Source organism: Pipistrellus hanaki (genome assembly GCF_964339955.1).
Source record: "Pipistrellus hanaki genome assembly, chromosome: 1".
Lineage (NCBI taxonomy): Eukaryota > Metazoa > Chordata > Mammalia > Chiroptera > Vespertilionidae > Pipistrellus > Pipistrellus hanaki.
The window spans coordinates 159,261,328-159,286,099 of NC_140503.1; the positions used below are offsets into that span (position 1 = coordinate 159,261,328).

Here is a 24,772-nt window from a genome sequence, read left to right on the forward strand (position 1 = left end):
AAATTGCCTGTTGATTGGGCTGAAACCATTTCTAAGATAAAGTTAGCGATAACTAGAAGTCCCTTGCTAACGAAGCTATTAGCACACAGGCCTGTTTTCCCTCTTCTCTTTGCATGACTAGGTCTTTGTACTTGATCAGCACCCACTACCACCACAACTGCCATGTATCAGTGTTGTCTCTCTAGGTATCTATTCCTTTCCTTCACACAGCATTGCACTGTCTCCCTCATCATCGCTGAGCTTCACAAGGCTTGTTTTATAGCAAGCACTACACCTGGCATGCATACATCTGTTCATGAATTAATACAGAAGGAGGGAAGGGACGGGAAAGGAGGCCAAGAGTCCTATTCTATCAAGTCTGAGGGATCAATCCAACTGTACTTATGTCACCCATTCACATGTTGCTTCCTTAGGTCACTATGTGTCAGACAGAGGTACTTCCAAAGGAAAACAATTTTAAATATAGGGTGGGCAGAAGTAGATTTGCAGTTGTAAGTATGTAAAACAGAGTTTATTACTTCTTGCTAGAAATGCCCAAATCTATTTTCCAACACCATATCGTCAGGTGCTTAAGCCCTGTGGCCTTTTTGTCTTCTAAAGCCACAATCCTAGAATGGACATGCAGTTTACAATAGCGCCTTTCCCCCGGATCCTTTCGGGTTACTTTCAGCTACCAAAGATTCATTTCAGATTTGTTTCCAGAGAATCACAAAAATGAGTGAGAGGTGGGTTGACAGACCAGTGCATGCCCTCCTCAGTTCCTGTCACATGGCCAAGAAGACCATCCCCAGGACATGTGCTCATTTGCCATTTCTATTCTGGGTATCATAGTAACTTAGCAAGCACTCAGCAGCCACTGCTATGCATCATTTTTGTCTTGTGTCAGAAACGGAATGCATCACATCTATTTTGTCCATGAATCCTCTTCACTGTATGATGTAAAGACAGCCAGAGATAAAGCCCAGGTTTATATTAAATGGCGCTGATGGATCAGAGTGGTGTACTGTGAAACAAATACAGCCAGGACCACCTGCAAATGCCTACAGAGCTAACAGAGGTTCCTTTCATGAATGGCTGCAAAAACTGAGTATTAGATGTAGGTAGATGTATTTTAGCAGGATCTGCAGCAGATCATAGATACATACTCTTTGAACATACCGCCAAACCAGCCAATTATCATTCACAGAAGGCCAACACTCCTCTCCTAGAACTTCTCAATAAAAATTATGAGTTATTAACATAATCCTAAAAATCTGTGGATGCTACTAAATTGTCATCTTTATTTTAAAAGAATAGGGTTTTGCTTGGCCGGCATGGCTCAGTGGTTGAGTGTCAACCCATGAAAGAAGAGGTCACCAGTTCGATTCCCGGTCAAGGTACATGCCCAGGTTGCAAGCTAGATTCTCAGTAGGGGGCATGTGGGAGGCAATTGATCAATGTTTCTCTCTCACTGAAGTTTCTATCCCTTTCCCTTCCTCTCTTTCTCAAATCAATAAAAACACTTAAAAAGTATAGGGTTCTTCTCTATGAAAACTATATTCCTATTTATTAAAGTAAGTGCCCATGTCTTCTTTTTTGCTCTCTAATTTGATAATTATAAAAACTCAAAAAGCTCTTGACTGTAGTTTGCCCACCTCCTCACAACAGTCCCCCTCCCTTTCTGGCCTTATATTATTTTCATTGCTGTTCTTCCTAGTTTTTTCAATTGTTAGCCTTGGTGCATATATTTTTTAACCCTTCCAAAATGTAGTCTCTGCATCTATAAAAACAAAATGAAACAAAAAAAACTACACATAGTACTGCTGTGAGAATTAGAATTAATAAGAGAATAATGTCAGTAGAGTACTCAGCACAGAGCATAACATAACAGTTTGTAATAAACATCTACTCCCTTTCATCTTCAATTTTTATTAGTTGAAACTATTTTTAATTGCCACTCTAATAAAAAAAAATCAAAGAATGGCTTGAGAGTTAATTATTCTCAAAAATAAGAAAACTTATTCTCTTATTAAGCTCCCAAGATTTCAGAAGACTGCTAATATACTTTATAAGAGAAAATCTGAAAATCTCAGTCATCAAAACAGAAAGTTAGAAAAGTAATAACAGTGTGAAATCCACATAATAAAAGTCCTCAGGGATAGACAGCATTGCACAACTCCTGTTTCGCAATCTAGAATATAAGAGGGAAAAAGGTCAGAAACAAAAATGCAATTTCTGTTGAAGTTGCTGCTCAGAGACATGTAAGTTTGAAAAGACAAAAAATATTGCTTCTAAAAATTATTATTCCTCTGATCAAAACAAATTATGTGGTTCAAATATATCTATTAAAATATGACACAATTTTCAACCCAGGCTATTACCTAACATACATAAGTATTTTGAGGGTGTATTTATTCCCCATATTAAAATGAATTATAAGTATTGGAAAATTAATGCCCTATATTTAAATTGACCCAATTGTAAAGGTTTTGGATGGTGATACAAAGAATGTCCGCAGCCTTTGCTTTGAAAAATAAACTCATTGAGCCCTAACCTGAGGACTGAAGGGTCCCAGGTTTGATTTCCTTCAAGGGCATGTACCTTGGTTGCGGGCACAAACCCAGTAAAAAGTGTGCAGGAGGCAGCTGATCAATGTTTCTCTCTCATCTATGTTTCTAACTCTCTATCCCTCTCCCTTCCTCTCTGTAAAAAATTCAATAAAATATATTTTTTAAAGAAAAATAATTTCATTGATAGAATTTCAAGCAGTAAACAGTAGTCTGATGAATGACTTAAGTATGTTTTTAAAAAACCAAACATGTTTCCTATATTTTGCATCTCATAATTTTGGAAGGAAAGGACTTCAGAGAGAGCAAACTCTGTTTTATCATTAGAATATTCTCATTTTTTAAAAGTCAGAAAGAGAAACATTTCCACTAAACACTGCCTTATTCTTATAATTGCATGTGAAACTATGAGACTTTAAAGAGGATGTTTTGAAAACTTAGTATTTCAGATAAGCAATTATGTCACTGCCTGTGATAATGACTAAAACTGCCTTCACCAAAGATTTTTGCCTAAATATTCAAAATGCAGACTAACATAAACCACTGAGAACATTTATGAAATCTTTTTGTAGTTTGAAAATGGAGTAGCTGCCCATTTTCCCTCAGGATACTCTAAAAATAAATTGCCCATTTCTAAAATAATCTATGGATATTACAATGCATATTTTACAGGCAAATGCAATGTGTCAGGAAATAAAAGTATTAGCTCACTGGAAGAATCATGAGACTTTACATTTCAGAAAGCACAAGTGTTTGCGTGGCTAAGCAAAACTTCTAGAACCTTGGGATGGAGAAGCAATATAAAACCATTGATACCATCTCTTTATTTGATAGAGAAAGCACAGGAGACGTTACTAATGAAAGGTGATGTATCTCATTAATGGAAGAATAAAGTCATAACCCAGGAGAGCCTTTGATTCTTGTGCTACCATGTTTATTATAAAAAACAAAAATTAACAAAGTGGAAATGTCCTTTAACATATAGAGCAAAATTTACACATTAAAAAAAAACACTAAAAAAATTCAAAATTGTTAAAGGAATCTGCACCACAAAGCTATTTGAAAATGTATTAGCATCTCAACTACTGATGTTTCCTGTCTTCCTTGGAGGAGATGATAAATGAGTGTTAAGTAACACAATTAAGTTAGTATTACTGTTGGTCTATTTAAAAAAACTGTACATACTACAAGCTAGGCCAGGACTATAATATGTTTAACCCACAACTAGGGCACTGAACTGATAGCTACAGATTTGGTTCTTTATTCTAGTCATCCATATTACAATTTCTTAAGATTGACCATTGATAAATAAAGTAAAAGTTGTGCATCTATCTATCTAAACATTTTTTAAATTTTAGTGAGGGTTGATGTAATATTTAAGCATTTGTGATCCCATACCTAGAAAAATATTTTTACATAGAAATCCAGGTACACAAAGATAAACTGAGGGTTCTGCTAATAAAAGAAACTGATTCTATTAATCTCTTCTAATGACTGTGACACAAACAGGATCAATGAATTAGAAGAAAATATTATCACAAGTTAGAATCTATATCTTTAGTGCTTTAGAATTTTACAATATTAAAAATCATACTTATGTATATGTCAAGGTACTTGGTTCAAAAATGGAACAGAATATGTTGCAAGTTATTAATCATAGAAAATCAAACCCATAAGGACTTTGACAATCTCTAGAATATATATATATATATATATATATATATATATATATATATATATATATATATGGCTAATATGCAAAGTGTCCCCGTGGGAGTTCAACCCAGAGCCCAGGAATCCTATTGCTTGCTATGATGTGTGCTGTCCACCAGGAGGTGGCACAGAATGAAAGAAGGCCCTGGCAGGTAGCTGGCAGCCAGAGAAGGAGGCCTTGGCCAGCAGCTGAAAGGCCCCAGTTGGCCCTGATCACCAGCCAGGCCTAGGAACCCTACCTGTGCACAAATTTTATGCACCAAGCCTCTAGTTGTTAATGAGAGAATGTTAGTCCCATTTATCTGGGAGAAAAATGAATGTACATTTGACTGGGAGTTATAGTTGAAAAAAAAATGTAAAAGTATAAGTTTTTAAAATAAGGTGCTGAGTAAGAATTTTCCTACTGTCCCAGAATTATTTCTGCAATATAAAACCAGAAATAAAGATAAGCTAAGTGCCTTGCTGTTCTAAGAGACAACAGAATAGAATCCAATTCACTCAGATACAACCACTGTGCCCAGCACCACACTTGTCTTCTGCTTCCCATCTGTGAAAAGATATCTTTGGGAAGCCCTGACTCTCTCAGGTCAAGGGGAAAGAAACACCAGGAGAATCACTAACAGCTGGGCAGTCTGGCAGCTCACTCCTCAGTTTGTCATTGCTTGAGCTGCTCTGCACCTATCCCTGAGTAATGGATGAAAGAATGAGAGAAAGATGCAGGCAGATAAAATTCTGTGGCCATGTGGAGGAGGCTTCAATGCCTCATTTGTCATGGCAACCAGGAATGAATTTCTGGGAGCTCAAATTTAACCAGGGAAGGTAGGTCTCCAGGTAATGAGATTCCAGCAAGTGTACTGCCCATTCTGAGAGCTAAAGCAGGGGGAAAGGTCCACACAAAAACTTGTTCGTGAATGTTCAAAGTAGTATTTATAATCCTCCAAAAGTAGAAATAACCCATATGTATGTCAACTGATGAATGGATAAACAAAATGTGGATTGTTGATATAATGGAATATTATGCCACCATATAAAGAAAGGAAGTATGAATACATGCTACAACATGGCTGAACCTTGAAGACATTATGCTAAGGGAAAGGAGCCAAATTCCAGAAAGTGGGAATAATAACTCCTGCATCTGGGATTTAATCCTTTAACATAAAATGTGATCAAATGTTTTCTAAATTACAATGTATGTAGTTTACAATTGATAAATTGCCATTGAATGAATGAACATATGGTAATAGTGCTAATGCTAGAGAAAACAGAGAGCAGCTGGATTTGGAAAGGATAAAGCTAAAGAAGAAAAGCCAGGAAAATAAAATGCCCAAAACAAACCTAAAAGAGTAAGTACTATTCAAATATTCATATGTTGGGGGGGATAAATCAAATAAACCAATAAGCACATATGCATAACCCATGGAAAAAGGCAATAGTGTAGTGAAGGCCTGGGGGAAGCTAGAAGGGGTCAGTGTAGGGAAAAAAGGGGACATATGTAATAATACTTTCAACAATAAAAAATTTTTAAAGCAATTTTTGAAAAAAATACATTACTCTAAACACTAAAAATGTAAATGTTCAAATTGCATTTTCACTCATTCTTTTCTTCCCCCAAATTTTTTCTTCTCCACTACTTGGGCTAATTGAAATATGCCTGTTTGGCTAATAAGATAGGGAAAGCCCATCTATGGACTATTTGGTTCTGTATATCGAACTGCATCACCAATACAAAAGTCTTCAGTCAATATGAGTAAATGTTAGAAGCAGAACTCAAGGTATTCCGCTTCAGTAATTCTTTATGTAAATTGGTATTGAATAGATAACACGTGCTTACTTGGGTACATACTGTGCGTGAGGCAAGACAACCAGGGCTGCCTCTCTCTGGGAGGTCCAGTTTTGCAAAGGGAATCCTTCAGGTCTCTTTGGCTGTCATCATAATCATTTTAATAAGCTTTGAACGAGCCCAAAATGTAATTTAAGCAAAAAATAAGACATACTACAAAGGTGAGCATTGTTTTTTTTAATACTCTTTCCATGAGTTCAGTGTTTTGGCAGCACAGGTCACAAGTGAAAACAAGTTCTCCTCTGCTCTGAGTTAGCATTACTTACATGAATTGATCATCTGTTATTTCCTTCATTATTCAAGTAACAAGGTGTTCATTACAGATCCTAACTTCTAAACTGCTGTGTCAGGATATCCTTACAGTCAAAGATGATAAAAATGCTGCTGATGATAATGACAGTAACAATAGTTAATATTTATTGAGTGTTGAATATTGGATAGGTACTTTGTAAGTATTCTGGAAACATCATTTCATGTTTGCTAACAATTACTCTGTGAGATAGGAAGTAATTTGCCAAGTAAGTAACTAGTAACTAACCAACGCCTATAACTAGTGATGGATTTGTGAGATAATAGAAAGTAGATATATTGGCCTTTGCCCTGTTTCCTGACACAGAGTTCCTAAAACCATTGTAATTCCCTAAGTAATAAGAGTACTAGCAGCATCTTTTGTTTTAATATTTGGGTTCTGATCCTGGTTCCTGACAGGAATCCTTGTAATTTCATGGCTGATAGAAATGTCTCTTATTCTAATAAAGCTTCTCTGGGTAGGCTTCGAGATGGCTCCTAGATGGGGCTATCACCAGAAACTCCAAACCATGATTGGAAGTTTAGAATTTTCAGCCCAACCCTCTATCCACCAAAAAGGAGACTGGAGCTTGAAATAAAGTTAATAATTGATTAGGCCTACATGATGAAGCTTCCATGCCTGTTCATCTGTATCTTTTATTATATCATTTAATAAACTGGTAAATGTTCTTAAATGTTTTCCTCAGTTTTATAAGCTGCTTTAGCAAGTTAATCAAACTCAAAAAGGTGACTTACGGGAACTTCCCATTTGTAGTCAAGCTAGAGGGAAGTTGTGAGTAACCTGAGGACCTACTCCTTACAATTGGCATCTGAAATGATGGGAGACTAGAACATCCAGATGATGTCTTAGAGGATTTTTTGGTGTACTCCTAACCCCAAATTTGGTGACCAGAAGTGTCACAAATGAAGTGCTCTGTGTGAGTAGTGAAGGACACATCCAGGTGGAAACCTGAGTGGTATTCATCTATGAATCTAGACTGGGCCCAGCCAGTCTGACTCCTGAATTCATATATAAAACAAATGAGCTCAACTGCTTCCCAAGGAAATGCCCATTCTGGATCAACAGTTCTGGAAAAATTATGACTCTGATATTTCTCTCACACTGTGGTCTCTCTGGCCACCATGCCTCTCCCACCAATTTCTGCCTTTGTCCAAGAAAGACATCCTCTGCTGCTCTTCACCACCGGTGCCCTCTCCAGCAGCCACAGAGCTTCTCAGTTAAAAGTGACCTGGCCGGCATTCCCAAAATTCTTGCTTAGGTAATAAGAGGTGCTAGAAGCATTTATCTGTAGCACAGTTGCTTTTTAATCATCTTTCCAGAAATTATGTCATAAGACAAAATAGGCAGTACTAAATAGGAACAACAGACAGAATTGCAGGACTGTCAGAGGAGGCCTTTTTGGATAGGTGGGAAATGTGAATTCCTTCCCAGTGAACAATACACAGAAAAATTCCTATATTAAGTGCTTAGCAATAAATCAAGGAAAAGGGCACAAAAATGCAGGGGAAATGTAAAATGTCAAGATAAGATATACAATCCTTAACACGCTTTACTGGACTCATACTTTCTGTGTTTACTTCTCCAAATTCATCTCTCATCACTGCTTGTCTTATTCTTGAATACCGAAATACTTGACCACTTGGCCATTGTCAATTCCCCAAAAATCTACTGAAGGACCAGGGCCTATACCTTTTAGTCTGCCACACACCCCATCCCTGTCAAAAGCTTCTGATAAAGCTATATCCTCCTCCTATTTTCAGGTTAAATATATTTTCTTTTGAAAAGGTCTCCCTGAATCTTAAAGTAGTTATAAGTGCCCCTATGATGGCCTCCAGTGGTTCCTTGTAGTTTCCTTATTAAAATATCTATTGCATTGTACAGTAAGTGCAATTATCTATAACATCATTTGGAATTTAACACCATCTCATGGAGGTTTGGAATGATTTGATCACCTGAGGCAGAGACTGCTAACTCTTTTTTAATACCCATGTTCCCCTCTGCTCCCAAGATGAAGCTAGGCTTCATGTCCAACCTCCGATGCTGTTAGATATGATCATGTGACTCAGTTCTATCTAACAGAATGTGCACAGAAGTGATAAGAGCTATCACCATCTAAACCTTCTATGCAATACTTCCTTTTATATCCCCTCTTCTTAATCTTGGAAGGAAATGACCCCATGGTGAACGTGGAAGCCAAAAGTTAGAATTGCACAATCACCGGCAGTCTAAGTTTCTAAACAATCATTTAAGGAAGACTCCCTTCACTTAACCTAGAATTGCTTTAGACTTTCACTTGAGAAAAAAAAATAAGCTTCTTCTTTTTAAATATTTATAGCATTGGTATGCACATTAGAAATTTATAAATATATGATGAATAAAAAAATACACATAAGTGGATGAATGAGTAATTGAATACTTTAAGAAATAAATTCTATTTTTGTCATACTAATAGTATAAAATGGGTAATATTTATTTAATGCCTATTATTTGCTATTTTTTCTAAGATCCTTTGCATAAATTATTTTATTTAATACTCTTAATGATATCCCAAGGTGTGTATTATTATTATTATCTCATTGTAAAGTTTAGTAAATTAAAGCTTAAATTGGCTTATTCAGTGCCCAATGCATCAGAATTATTAAGTGGTGAATTAAGATTCAACACCAACAATTAGTCTCAAAAACCCAAATGTTGACCACTCCAAAATATATAAATTCCATGCCTAAATAACTTATGCAAGCAATAAAAATTGTCCAACTACTAACATAATAAAATAATATTTTATGTTAATAATACTATCTCTTGATATAATTATATTCAGGAAAGAACTAAAAATGATGATGCAGAATACCATCTTATGTGCTCTTTTAAGTACAAGAAACTTAAATGATACATAGAAATACAGTTTTAGATTTAAAGATAAAATCCAAGTGCTAAGGTTTCTAGTGTTATTTTAATCACATAAACAGGGTTTTGGCTTCTTCCGGCTCATATATTTTAAAAAAGAACAGCAGTTGCCTTAAAGAATTTTAGATTTCATTAACTCACCAGTTTCATTAAATATATACAATTAGAGCTTATTCTTAAATCAGTAATCAATTCATGCACATTTAGAGGTCAGCCCTCAGGTTAAAATTCATTCAAAATCACTTTGTTCTCTAAGTTAAGAAAATCCATTGTGACCTAACAGTGTCATCTTCATCATGTTCACAAAAAGCCTCCTCACACAATTGGATCAATATGTATTGTGGAAAGTCTAGACTAGATTAATTGGGTTGGTGCCTATTTGGATTTTAGTCATTTTATTAGGAGTCTCAGACTGGCTTCTAAAAATCAATGCTTTCCAGCGTCAAATTCTAGTACGAAGGGTATGTCAGAGACATTCACTAATTTGATACTTAGCTATTATTTAAGTAACAACACGTGTCATGATAGAAGTAAAACAGATGGTTCCAAAAAGGCACGATATTTATCATTGATTCGTTTAACAATACCTACACTTATTTAGGATAACTGTAATAAAAATGATTTATCTCTGACTCAGTTGATTCCCACATATTATAGTGTCTATAATTAAGGCCACTTATCATAATTATTTTAAAAAATATATCCACCAGTTTGACTCGGTAGATAGAGCATTGGCCTGTGGACTGGGGGTCCCAGGTTCGATTCTGGTCAGGGACATGTATCTTGATTGCAGGCATGTTCTGGGGAGAGGGGGGTGTGTGCAGGAGGCAGCTGATAAATGTTTCTCTCTCATCAATGTTTCTAATTCTCTATCCCTCTCCCTTCCTCTCTGTAAGAAAACAGTAAGATATATATATATTTTTTTTAAATAGGCAAAAAGATATTGTCACAAATCCTGTTTAAATCTGTTTTAAAAATGTTTAAATAGCTATTCAAAACCCAAAGGATGCGTAGGTAGGTGGTAGATCCTTTTTTAATGATTTTATTGGTTTTAGAGAGAGAAACAATGTGAGAAACATGGATGGGCTATATGCCCCCTACTAGGGATTGATCCCACAACCCAGGAATCAAATAATCAATATTTTGGTGCATGAGATGTGCTCAACCAACTGAGCCACACTGGCCAGGGGGGAGATCTTTTTAAAATAGATTTTTAAAAATAGTATAATTTTTAGCTTGTATTTTCAAATATAAATATGACTTTATATTAGAGATTAAAAAATAAAATGTTACTTAAATGCTGGAAAAATACAGTAGTATAAATTATTACGGTGGTGACTTTTGAGTGACAGACATTATGAATGCGTTAATGTATGTTCAATAATTGCCTGCATACGGTACATCATTTTTTTGTATTTGGATTTTCATAAACAACCAAAATTAACTTTATTTTTAAAATCAGTTATGAATAAAATCTGTATCTATGTAAGTATAAACACTGTAGTAAATGGTCTCTGGGGAGTGTTTTGGCCCTAAAGAACTGAAGTGTTTTCTATTTTTAAAATTATAGAATACTAAACATTTTAGCTTGGTTTATCATAAATATAAAATAATTCCATTCGGGGGCACCCTGGCTAAGTTCTGGAAAGTCTAGTTTACAAATCAGGCACTCTCTCCTGAGAGAGGAGAACCTAGAATCACTTTTGGCTTTTGCTCAAAGTGGCCGTGAGACTTTCTGGGTTCTCACACTTGTGCAAGTTATGGAATGTTTGAAGACCAAGGAACAATTTGAAAGAGAACAAGTAATTAAGTATATAATGCAGTAAAACAGATTCATTAGGTCCTAGTAGGCATAAAAGCTGATGCTCTTAGGAAAACCTAAGTGAAAATTATATTCATCAGCATACAACGTATTAAGTGTTATGGACTGAATTGTGCCCTCCTACCTCAAATCACATGTTGAAATCAAAATAACCTTAAGTGGCTGTGTTTGGAGATGGGGCTCTAAGAAGATAATTAAGTTAAATGAGACATTAATGGTGAGGCCAATCTACTAATATTTCTGTCCTTGTAAGCAGAAGAGCTATCAGAGCTATCTTACTGTCCCATGCTCAGAGAAAAGGCCATGTGAGGACACAGAGGGAAGGAGATTGTGTGCAAGCCAACAAGAGAGGCCTCACCAGAAACCAACTCTGGAAGCACCTTGATCTTGGAGTTCCAGCCTTCACAACTGTGAGGGAATAAATTTCTGTTAATCAGGCCCTCGTCTATGGTATTTTGTTATGGCAGTCTTGCAGACTAATAAAACAGGAAATAGCTGCCATTATTTCTTTCTAAATAGAATTTAGAACAGCCCACGTGTCATGAAAATAACTCTGCTTTGCCTACCAGAGAATCCATTCTCTTTGTGCAACACATGCATCCCATTGTCTTGTGGCTCCACCTATCTCTCTAACCCCATTTCTTGTCCTTTCACTTCCGTCTCAATATGGAACTACCCACAGATGTTAACTTTATAACTCCATGTCTTTCCTCTCTTCTGAATTCTTTTCCAAATTCATGTACCTGAAAAATGCCCACCAACTTTCAACACCCCAGGTAAGGGTCACTCTTGCTTTGTGCAGCCTTTCCCAGCCCCTTTAGACACTCCTTGCTCTAATTACACCTGTGTTTTCAGAGCCTTCAGTATTTACATGGTAGTCTGTCTAATTATAATTTTGCTTACACAGGGTGAGGTAAAACTACCTTTACAGTTGTGAGTATGTGAGATACAGAGTTTATTCTTGTATTCTTAGTTATTAATTACTGTATTATTTTCCATATGAACACTGTAAACTTTTTGCCCCACCCTACATGTTTTCCTCAACAGCTGGGTAGTTTTTTTTTTGTTTTGTTTTTTGTTTTTGTTTTTAATATATTTTACTGATGTTTTATAGAGAGGAAGAGAGAAGGATAGAGAGTTAGAAACATGGATGAGAGAGAATCATCGGCCAGCTGCCTTTGCACACCCCCTACTGGGGATGTGCCCGCAACCAAGGTACATGCCCTTAACCGGAATCGAACCCGGGACATTTCAGTCCGCAAGCCAATGCTCTAACCACTGAGCCAAACCAGTTTCGGCAACAGCTGGGTAGTTTTTAATAACAAGCTAATTGATAGAATTTCCTCTCTTTATTAAGTTGTTGAGAAACTCAATGAAAGTTCTATTATATTAGAGAAAATTCTATTATATTTCTAGTTCCTCATCTGCCATTCTTTACTACCCTTTGGTCAATACACACATATATACACACAAACACACACAAATTAACACCTACATACACTGTCTATAAAATGAGGGCTTTTATGACAACTAATTTCCCAATGTAAATATTTTTCAAGGTGTTCAATTGTTCTGCATTGAGATGATCAATTCTTTAAAAGTTAATCTATAATTATGACTACAGAATTTATTTAATGTGATTGAAACATTCTTGTTGTAATAAAGAGTTGTAATTTTGATAAATGAAGCTGAGAATTGTCAATACTACTCACAGAGCCGGATTCTGGCCTCCCCCACATGGCTATAGACTTTTACTGACAACTAATCCAAAAACATATTTTGGCACTTACAGATTGACAAGCACCTACCCTCACTTACAGAAACTACTTTAAAGGAAGGAATTAGTCTATGCATAAGCAAGTATATGGTTATTTAATTGCTGGGTTTTAATCTGATTCTGTTTGTACGTGTTTAAGCATCAATGTGAAAGATTAAAATTTTAAAGTACAATGTTAAAACTCACAATGTTTGTACTGCTGTGAAAGGTGATTTACCCCATGTGTATAAACTATTTATCCCAAAATTTTACTGCTTTAGTGGCAAATCTTTAATAAATAATATATAGGAAGAAAAATTAATGAAACAGCACACAAATCACATTAACCACTGGTTCTGTCTGTTTGCTTTAAGCAGCTTGGTGATCAATACAGTTCTTAAGGTATTTTACAGAGAGAGCACTGTGAATGTGCCTCCCCTGTCCCATAGCTGCCCCTGGAGCAAAGACTTGACCCTTCCTGTTGGACACAAAGGATTAGGACTTGACTGGACTCTGAACATTGAAACCCTTTCAGGAGCAAAGGATCCAGGAAGATCCAGAGCTGAAGCTCCTCACCATAAATGGTCAAGTTCCAAAATCTTTCAATTAGATCCTTCCCCACCAGCGATTGCTGTTCTCTGTAACTTCTTAAAACCCTCTGATTGTTAGCCTTCAGGAGTTCAGGTTTTGAGCAATAACTTCCCATTCTCACCCGGCAATAAAAACAACTCCAATTTCTCCATTGCAATTCTAGCTGTTTAGTGTTTCACCCTGCTGTGCGCCAGAAGGCCAAAAGGGAGAAACTCTTTTTATGTTCGTTACTTAAGAAAACTTTCTGAGGAATGATGGTAGGCCATGTTTGGTTTGTATAAGAATTAGTACTTTCCTGTCAATACAATTCTATTTTGTACATTTCAGTTATTATAAGTCTACAAATAGTAGTGGCATACTAATATGGAAAAAACAACTTACCTTAGACATATTACAAAAAAGTAATTTTTATCTTAAGGCCAATTTTCTTTTGCATTAATCAGAAGTTTTTGCATTTTCTTATTTATATTTTCAAATGTTTATGAAAGTTAAATACACTGCATGGAATACTATCTGTGACGAGACAGATCTGAGAAATTACATAGAGAAGCAGAGCCAAGGCAATAAGATGATATTCTCTTTGAACAGCTTGGGGCAGAGTTCCTAAAAGTGTGTGTGTGTGTGGAGTTCATTTACATATTCTCTGAAACCTGCAAGTCCTCACACTTTACGTAGAAACATTGAACTCAGGCTTGATCCATTGTATCCTACCTTCAATACTAGAAGGTAGATGAAGCTCACCAAAGATAATTTTTGTTAGGTCTGCTTTCAGTTCTCCACTCATTCAGCTCCTTCGTTCTCCGTTCTCTCCCCTAATCCTGTGTTTAGGTCCAGGATAAGACCTAATTAGTCATTTAATTCATACCCACTCTGGTTAACAATCCAGTTCATCTGAAGAGTCCACAGAATGAAACACTGAATCTTACTCATACTCCTCCTATTTATTTCAATGTGTGCTTCCATATCAAAGTCCCCATATTGGATCTCCCATGTTTCATGATTTTTTACATTAACCTGATCCTTTTTCTCAGTTCAGTAAAATGATTCTATGTTCAAGATAACATATTTATATGACTACCACATAATATAAAACATGGTGCAATGAGAAAAGAACACTTGAGTATGAGATAAGAAACAAAAGACTACTGCTTTGCTTCTATCTCTATAGATCTTGGTTACATCACTTGCTATCTCTATTTCTTTATCTGGAATGATAATCCCAGATTCTCTACTGGTTTGCTATGATGAATGCAATAACAGGTACAAAAATGCGCTATAACTGTCATGATCCCAATATGGAATATTCTCATTAATCATTTATAAAGTCTTTGGCTGAGGCCATAGGAACTTAGGCTTATTTAAAGGCAAAACTGTCTAACTTTGAGTAATCTGCATTGCACCTAAACTTTGGTCTCCGAATGCATACATTAAGATAATCCTACCTTGTAGAATTAGTTTACTCATTTCATGAAACAATATAAATAATTCTTAGTCTAATGCCTGGCTCTAGTAAATGCTCAAAAACTCATAGTTTTTTAAAATAATGACTGAGGTTTGGAGTAGGTATTGGCATTACTATTTTTATCTAATTCAATTAGATTAATAAAAACTGTGAAATTCTAATGTCTGAGAAATTGAAAATACTAAAGCAGAGCACTGATCCAAAGGATACTTATGTAAACTAATCTAAAATGTTTCTTCTCTTATTCATATATCTTATAGATGTAAAGGAAGGAAAAACACATAAGTGATGCAATGCCTCAGTTCATAGCTCCTTTCATCAACTGATAAGCAATGAGCAGAGCTAAACAAAATCCTTGTAGCTACAGGGAGAGAAAGAGATTTTTCTTCTCTCTCATTTGTGGCTGAGAAAATGACTAAGTAAGTAAGCAAATAAAAGACCACTTAGGAACCACAAAGACACATAGAAACTCTTCCCAGAGTATATTGGGTATGCTGGTTAGATGTATCAGCATTGTTGACTTTAGCTCCATGCCCATATTTCATATGAATTAAAGTGGAGGGAAGCACCCCAGAGAATTAATACTAAAGGTATGCCAGAAATTACTGAAAGGTACATTTACAGTCTTCCTTCACTTCCAACTTATCTTGCAGAAAAGGAAAGATGTTTGGCTACAGTATGTATATTCTAGCAGATGTCCATTAACATTTTCTCATGAAATTAGTTTGCTGGAGAGACTCAGATATAATGTTCCAACTTCGTAGAAATCAAAATTAATATTAGACAAATATAATTTGCCTCTTGGCCTCAATTTGCAAGTTCATCATCTTGAACCAAGGTAAACAATGAGAAAAAGTAGGAAAGACACCAGTGAACTGAAGGAGACCACTGGTTTCAAGCAAACCCCTTTACTTCTTGAAGTGCTTGGACCCACAGCACTTTTTATTTCCTTACTTACCAAGGGCTTGGTTTCATCTTCATCTTTGAAATAATATAGCTGATCTCCCTTGAGCACAAACCAGCGGGTATGCCAAGTCTTGACAAAGCCTCCTTGCTTCCTCAGCCACCCACACTTGACTGCATTATTCCGCCCTTGGCCTGGTTGGGGGTTCTCAGTGGAGTCGTTGTTCTCTTCCATGATCAAGCTGATGGACTTTCCTATTTAACAAACAAACAAAAGAAATAATAAGGTACTTGATATATTCACTCCAGAAAATCATTCCTATCTCTTAAAAATAAAAAATAAAAATAAAAAAACAGGATGAGGAGTAAAAAATGTATAGCAACTCACTTGCCAAGTTTCTAGAAGCAAACCACAGACCTGACAACATTGTGCCTAGGGAAAACTTGGAGAGAGTTCGTTGTGTCTTCCCTAAGTGAGCTAGTCAGCTGGGCAATAACATCCCTTTTTTACTAAGTAGAACTGAAGATTGGAAAGTTATGGAGGTTATGTGATAAGAAGTAATTTTTTAAAAAACTAAAACAACCAACAAAAAACCATAAGTCTCATGATAATGAGCCTCTGTGTCTGGTGTGTACTGATGGGGGCCCATTTGCGCAGGTCTGATTATCTGAGCAAACACTAGCATAACACATGTTAAAGTTTAAAGGGACTATTTTAAAAACCACAATGGAAGACATTTGTTTTGCATATGTGAGAATTTTTCAAGATGTATCTGGCCCCTTTCCCCCAAAGTGTATCCTGTTTACAGCTTCGTTGGATGGTCAGGAATTAGTGCAGCTGAAAAAGTTTAGGGAGAAAAAAATAAAATTAAAAAAATAAAATAAAGACCCCAGCTCAGCCAGTTGAGTTTTCTTCAAATACCAGGACTACGTCAATTGCATGTTGAAGAATGTTGAAAGTTTATGTGTGAAGGAGCATAGGACTGTACGCACTATACATAGCAAGGAAGTGAGTTTATTGTAGAGAAAAGTCTTAATCAACGGGAGAAGCTAAACTGCCACAGTAAAATGGGGAGGTGGCTTTCTGGGAGAACCAGGGATAAGTGGCTAAGAATAAAATATATTTTCTTGCCCCAAAGGTTTTCTGCAAATTCTTATTAATATTGCATATTTTCATGAAAAGTCCACCCTTACACTTGTATCGTTGATGAACATATAAAGATACAGACTAAGTAATAAAACAGAATATTCCTGTTTTGGCATATCCAGGCACAAAACTCCTACTTTTCTGCTTGATTCCAGAAAACAAGCTGACTTTTTATCTAGTCCTTTTTTTCACCATTGATTTTTTTCCCCCCATTGATTTGAATGTACACAGACCTAATTATCAATCCCATGAAGTTCTTTTTGTCCGCCCTTAGTTACTTAAGTTTCTTCTTTGAAGTTTCAGGGTCAGACCTTTCATTATTGGGCCTTAAGTTTCTGACTTTAGTCCTGCCCTCCCAGTTGCAGAAATGAAGCAGAACTTTGGGTCCAATTAATCAGGTTGTGAGCATCTCAACCATCTTCTCAGTAGTTTTGCCTCTTCCACTGGCATTCCAAGCTATCTCCATCCTTGCTTTCATCTCCATCTCTATAAACCACCGTTAAGCTTCAAGTAGGCCACTTGACCATCATCTGTCTCATTCAATATTCACTTTTTCCTTTTTAAACCAAAACATCTTTCTCACTAATAAGCCCTCATCTCTATAAAACATCTTGAAACTTCCTTTGCTGCACAAGGCATTCCCAAGACAGAAACACCTTACTACAGGAAGCATTCCTCCGTCGTGTGCGTGCATGTGTGCGCAGATTGGATCATGCCCAATGCTTCAGAGTTTGTTATGCCCTCAGGGCAGGAACTTTCATCTCATCTCTTTTACGTTACTTGACCAATTATAAGGAGCCATGTAAAGCTCACTCTAAATGAACAGTGAATGCTTAACATAATTTAGATAATAAGTATGCTTATTTAGACCACTCTAAGTAATTGTTTTGGTCTCCCGGTATTTAAATTGTTCAAATCTACACAAGTTGTTATTTCATCAGCACCTATTGATTCTTTGAACAAATATGTTCACTTATAAAGTTGAACTTATAAGGGCATTCCTTAAAACAAACATTCTAAAACACACACACACACACACACACACACACACACGCACACACACACACCTAGAATTCATGCACAACAGACTCTTTCCTTTGCCCCTTCCCTTTTTTTTCCCTTTCCTCTTAAAATTCATGTTTTCTATTAAGTTTGAAAAATCTCCTCTAAAATTCTTCAAAGTAATTAGAAACCTACCATCAATAATGTAAAAATACAACTGCCCATTTTTGTTTATACCTGCCATTAATGCCTTAGAAAAAAATGTGTGCACATTAGAACATTGTTTATAATCCTTCTTACATAAGCTGTTTACAAGTCTGGTGAAACCAATGACAGCATCGCCCACTGAACTCCTGGCGATGATGTCTCTAATTTCATAACTTCAGAATGCATCAGCAAGTATTTTAGTAGTACTAATTGTAACAATTCATTAAACAGAAATGAAAACAAATTGTATCACATCTCCAAGAGAAAATAATGCCATGACTATTGCTGGATGAGTAAAACTAAGGTTTACTAAAATACTATAAATTTTATAGAGGAGTCTTGATATTTCTTCAGAAGTTAAATGGCTCAAATTCTACCCTGACAATGACAATGCTGGCCTGATAATTTCTAATTATTGTGCCTTTCAGCACACTGAAATCCATCACCTCTCTAATCCCATACACTTAAGGACACTAGATATCCTCAGCACTTCATACCATGTCTGGCATATGGTGAAGCTCAATCAATGTTTGATGAATTAATAAATATTGCAATAGGTTTTGTGCTAGATATCTAAAAGTGAACATGACCTTCTTCAAAACCTGCCCCTGTCCCATTTGCTGATCTTAGTAAATGGCACCATGATACACACAATTGAAAAAAATAATCATCTTTGAGTCCTGATTCCTCATCATGAATATCAGATCCATCAGTAAATTCAGAAGTATTTTCAGATCCATCCCTCTGGGTCCATCTCCATTGCCACCTTATGATCCAAGATATAATTATCTTTGACTAAGTGATTCTCATAGCCCTCCAACTGGTTTCACAGCTTCCATTTTAAACCACAAACACTAAGACATGGGCACATGCTCACACATACTTTATTCTCCACAAAGCAGTCAAAGTGAGCTTTTAAAAATTTAAATCAGGTAATGATTCTCTACCCTTAAAATCTGATGGGATCTGACTATTCTTCTTTTAAAATCTAGAGTCTTACCATGGCTTACAAATCAGGAATCATGTGGCACCTATTTATTTATTAAGTTATATTTTTATTTATTTCAGAAAGGAAGGGAGAGGGAAAAAGAGAGACAGAAACATCAATAATGAGAGAATCATTAACCGGCTGCCTCCCGCATGCCCCACATTGGGGATCAAACCCACAACTCCGGTATGTGCCCCCAATCGGAATCAAACCAGGGACCCTTCAGTCCAAAGGCTGACACTCTATCCACTGAGCCAAACCAGCTAGGGAGAGGCACCTATTTATTGATCTAACCTCATCCCATCTTCAGTACCCCCTTTCCAACACACACACACACACACACACACACACACACACACACATACACACACACACACACACATATACACACACACACTCTTAAAAGCTCTGATGCAAACAACCACACCAACTTACTACCAATTCTGAAAACACCCAAGTCCTTTATGCCTTGATTATTGATACTTGCTGATCTCTCCCTAAGCTACTCTGCCCCATGCTGTTTGAAGGCTCACCCTTTCTCATTCTTTAAGTCTCAGCCTGAAACTACCTCCTCCCAACAAGGCTTTACTAATCACCCGGAGAGTTACTTACCCTCTTGTTATTCTTTATTACTGAACTCTGTCCTCTGTCTTCCTAACACTTCTTTAAATTGATATTTCTTTAGCTGTTTATGGCTAATCATACCTCCAGGAGTTCGTTAGCTTTAGGAGGCCAAGGACTTGCTTTTCCTTACTGGAGTTTACCCAGTACCTTTAAGAGTGTTCACTTGGTGTTCAGTAAACAATGTGAACTTGGTGAATGAAGCTATGTAACAACCACAGTAGAATTCATACAAGCATATTTTGGAGAGTCTTTACATTGCATTACATTTCTTAAAGAAGATTGTATACTTTAAGAACTGGATTTACTTTTCTCTGACATAGGGGACTTTAGCATCAAAACTGTTCCTAAACACAACGTCAAAATCTTCAAACTTAAATGAACCTGAAACAGTCCTTTATGAATAAATGTAACATTCAATATTTACACATGTTAGCCTTGTAGGAAATGCATGCAATCAATAGTGTTTAAGCATGACGAAAAGTAGAGCGTACTCATTCAACTTCTCTGAGAATAATGTAACTGAATCTCCACTGGGAAAGGATTTTCGCTGTGTTGGGGCAGCTGGATGGTACCTGAGGTTACAGAATAGAACTATTAACTAAGGTGTTTAACATATCAACCTAACAATGACAATATAAAAATAACATAATTTTTTACTCTAAATTAACAAAATATAATTGAAAAGTTGTGTCTTCATACCAGTCTTAGAACAGAGCCTTCATGATGGCTACTGTGCCATATCAGGGCTTAGAAAATTACCATCCTTTGATGGGTTCATAGCTTTGAATTATTTTCCAGGCCTGGAAACTGATTTGTACATCTATGTGTATGGTTCTTTCCCCTCCCTTTTTTTTTTTTGCATCCAGATGGTCTAGGAACACAACAGTATTCCATGATGCAATCTGAGATGAAATTCCTGCTTCTAACAGAATTTCTTAAAAGTCCTATAGCCACACACATAGGTATTTCTATTTTGACTTCAATAGAGAATATATAAACATGCATGTAATCAAAGATGTATAAAAATAGAATGCCATATGCCATAGAGTTGCAGTGTGTTTGGATTCATCTATGGGACTACACATGTCTAGCAAACACAAGAGACTAACAAAGAAGGAGTGGGCTAGGGAGTCGGTCAGAGAAAGACAAATACCATATGATTCCACTTAGATGTAGAATCTAAAGAACAAAATTGAAATAGACTCATAACCACAGAGTGGACTGGTGGCTGCCAGAGAGGAAGAGGGTTTGGGGACTAGGTGAAAAGGTAAAGGAGTTAAAAAGTACAAATTGCCCTGACCAGTTTGGCTCAGTGGACAGAGCATCGGCCTGAGAACTGAAAGGTCTCAGGTTCGATTCCTGTCAAGGGCATGTACCTTGGTTGCAGGTACATCCCTCAGTGAGAGGTGTGCAGGGGTCAGCTGACCGATGTTTCTCTCTCATTGATGTTTCTAACTATTTTTCTCCCTTCCTCTGTAAAAAATCACTAAAATATATTTTTAAAAAGAAGTACAAATTGGCAGTTACAAATAGTCACAGGGATGTAAAGTGCAGCATAGGGAATATAGTCAATAATATTGTGATAACTATTATGTATCCTGCCAGTTGTGTTACTGGAAACATTGAAGGGAATGCTATGTAAAGTATGTGACTGTCTAACCACTAAGCTGTGCACCTGAGATCGACACAAAATAAAATTGAATATGAGAAAAAAGAAAAAAAGAAAAAAAGGAGGAGGGAGCTAGATGGAAAGAGAAGGAAGAGAGAGAACTTAGGGCGTTAGCAGTTTCACCATGAAGGCCTCCACTACACTCAGTGAACACATGGTCCCATTGTGGGAGGCCTGTGCTTACAGCCAGTGTCAGTTCCCCGGGCCTCTGTGGGGTGTGTCCCTGTGCAACCGTGACCCCGGAGTTTCAAAGTTCATATGATTTCACATGGCGAGACCCTTCAACACAAACTACTCGAGTTGTTGAGTGAAAGAACAGTGATCTGTTCTATCGCTCTGGAGAAAAACAAAAATCAAACTGGCAGGTTTGATAAAATACTGCAATTTGTGAGAGATGTATGTAACTTTCAAGTGTAATTCTGTTCAGATCCAATTGTTGCCTTTTGTTGACACTAGAACCTAACTCCTTTGTAAAATGAATGTGATTGCACTGTTTACAAAAGCCAATATTTATCTGAATTCTAACCTTTCTTATTTAAAAAAAAAACAAAAACACACAACTCGGTCTTGTAGCTGTTGCTAACATGCTGGTTTGTCAGGCAGGTTTGTACATTTTATTGTGCTGTACATCTCAGTGCTAGCATAGATCCTTCCTAAGGGTAATGGTTCACAAAGCAAAGCATAAGGAAGGGATGAGATAACGCGTGCATGTGTGCATGTATATGTTTATATGTGTGTGCATGTGCGTGCATACCTGTGGGTATGTGTATGTGGAGTGGGTGTGAGTAACACTGTGTGTTTTCTCCATAAGGCAGAAAATTCTTAAAAGGCAAAACATTTGTTGAGATTCTTTTCTCATTTTTCTGAAACTCAGTTCCATGCCACTGGAAGACATGTATGTATATTCCTGCAGACCCCACCCACATCCTTTGATGAAATAAAAATATTAAAGAGCTTCACCACTCAATGTTCAGGGAACAATCTGTATATTACAGTCAACCTGTGAACGTATAGATTTATTTTTATTATTTTCCAGGACATTTCTTCAATAACTACAATTATTTACCTAATTTAAAACTCAATATTCTAAATATTTAAATAAGTTCAGGCTTGATCTGGCTTTCTCTCTCTCTGCCCCACTCCCTTTCCTCCGGCAGATGCCAAGGGATGGCTATGTGAGCACAGGGGGAAGGTGCTCCCTACAGGCCAGGAATGAGCCTCACCAGAGCCTGACCTGCTGGCCCCTCAATCTAGTCCTCCAGCCTCCAGAACTGTAAGGAAAAACGTGCCTGTCATTTATGCCACCCAGTCCATACCATTTGTTATGGCAGCCAGAGTAGATGAAGGCAATGCACATCTACGAAAGAGATGTATAGGAAAAAACTAAAAAGAACTAAGTCTTAGAAGCTTGTTGTAAGGTAACTGCTAACTAAAGAAAACTGATGGGTGAAGAACAGTTCACTTTCTGTCCCTCACTCTCAACCACATTGCCTCTTCAATTGAAGAATGAATCAAACCGTGGTGCCTACAGGGAATAAGCACGCTACGTCTGATATTGCAGAGGCTCCGGTGGAAATTGTTTTAGCTGCAAAACCAGTTCCAGGAGCCTAAGTCTGTTTTCAGGATGCAATTGTATTTTGTAAAGCACCTTGGGTTGCCTCACACGGTTGGTTGTTCTCACTGCCAGGATTTCACGGTTAACTTTGTTTTAAGGTTCATTTCTTTTACTTTTACTTTGCAATTACATTTTACATGCAATATTATTTTGTAATTGTTTCAGATGTACAGCATAGTAGGTAGGCAATCATATACTTTATAATATTTGATATTTCAAGTACCCACCTGGCACCATACATAGTTATTGTAATATCATCGACTATATTCCCTATGTTGGACTTAAATCCCTGACAATTTAGTGACTATAAATTTATAATTCTTAATCACTTCACCTTTTTTACCAAGTCCTCCAATCCCTCTCCCCTCTGGCTATCATCACTCAGTCTCTGTATCTATGAGTCTGTTTAAATGTTGTCTGTTTATTCTGATCTTCAGATTCTACATATAAGTGAAAGTATATGGTATCTGTTTTTCTCAGACTGGCTTATTTCACTCAGCATAATATCGTCTAGGTCTAGCCCTGCTGTAGCAAATAGTAAGATTTCTTTTTTTTTTTTTTTTTTATGGGTGAGTAACATTCCATTGTATACATATACCACATCTTTTTTTTAAATTTATCCTTCAGCTCCTATACAAAAGCTTCTCTAGTACCACTGCTATTCCCTACCTAGACATCCCCCTTCCATGATAACATCATCATTATGGACATCATCTTTATCATCTGGTCATATGCTTATTACTTTACAGTTTTCTACACCGTAACTCATTGATGCTCCATGGAACCCCCAAACTAACCAGAATATACTGAATGCACAAAGGTTTGTTGAATAACTGTGAATGAATGAAGGAATGAATCAGCCTTTGGGGCCTACTAGAATTGACCACAGAGGCCTCAAAGTTCTCCAAAGTACAATGTAAAAAAGTCCTGGATATTTTATTATTACACAACAATGCAAGCACTTCAATCCAATTCTCCCACCTACACCTAATCCTTTCAGCTTGTAGCAGAAGAAAATAAAATTGAACTTCAGAAACTACTGAGTTTCTGTCTCACTGGTGGTGCTAACCCTACTCATAATTTGAGTTAAAAATAAACTTTTTTTTCTTAAAACTGAAGTTGTAAGCATGAAGAGAAGAGAGAAATTGAGTAAAGTACAGTTTAAAGTAGTCACATGAAGAGCACACCTGGGGGAACTTTAACAGTAATAATTTTTGTAAATGTGCAGTTATTTTCCTGAGGAAACACTAAATATCCTGTTGCTTGATTCATTTGAAATTATATTGTCCAAAACATCAGGCAATAGAAAATTATGTATATGTTGGGATGAATCAGGAGTGCCAATTTAAATTTTATATTTTAAGCATCAATATTTTCATATTCATTTGGTAAGAAATCAGAATGACTTAATGGGATTATTTACAAGAAAACTTCTTTCATGCATTTACTTTGTTTTTGTTGTATGTAAAATGCTTCATACTTTATAGGGAAGATCTTCTCCCTCTTAAGGAGATTTTCATTCAATAAGAAGAAAAGTATTTTAATATATACTAAGATAGGTTCCCTACCTCCACATCAAGGAGTAAAAATGAGAACTATTGGAATTCCCAATGCTGATAACCTGAGTAGAAACAAAAATCAAATCAAAACACTTTACTAAGTGCTTTGAT

General features: G+C 36.5%; 1 protein-coding gene across 1 annotated transcript in view; it reads right to left on the reverse strand.

Annotated features, from left to right (window-relative positions):
- ARHGAP24 (Rho GTPase activating protein 24) overlaps nucleotides 1–24,772 on the reverse strand; it is a 430,260-nt gene that overhangs the window by 338,813 nt on the left and 66,675 nt on the right. Inside the window, exon 2 of the mRNA XM_084881950.1 lies at nucleotides 15,906–16,105. Coding sequence (XP_084738076.1) covers nucleotides 15,906–16,085 — 180 coding nt within the window. The 5' untranslated portion in view covers nucleotides 16,086–16,105. The remainder of the gene's footprint in view (nucleotides 1–15,905; nucleotides 16,106–24,772) is intronic.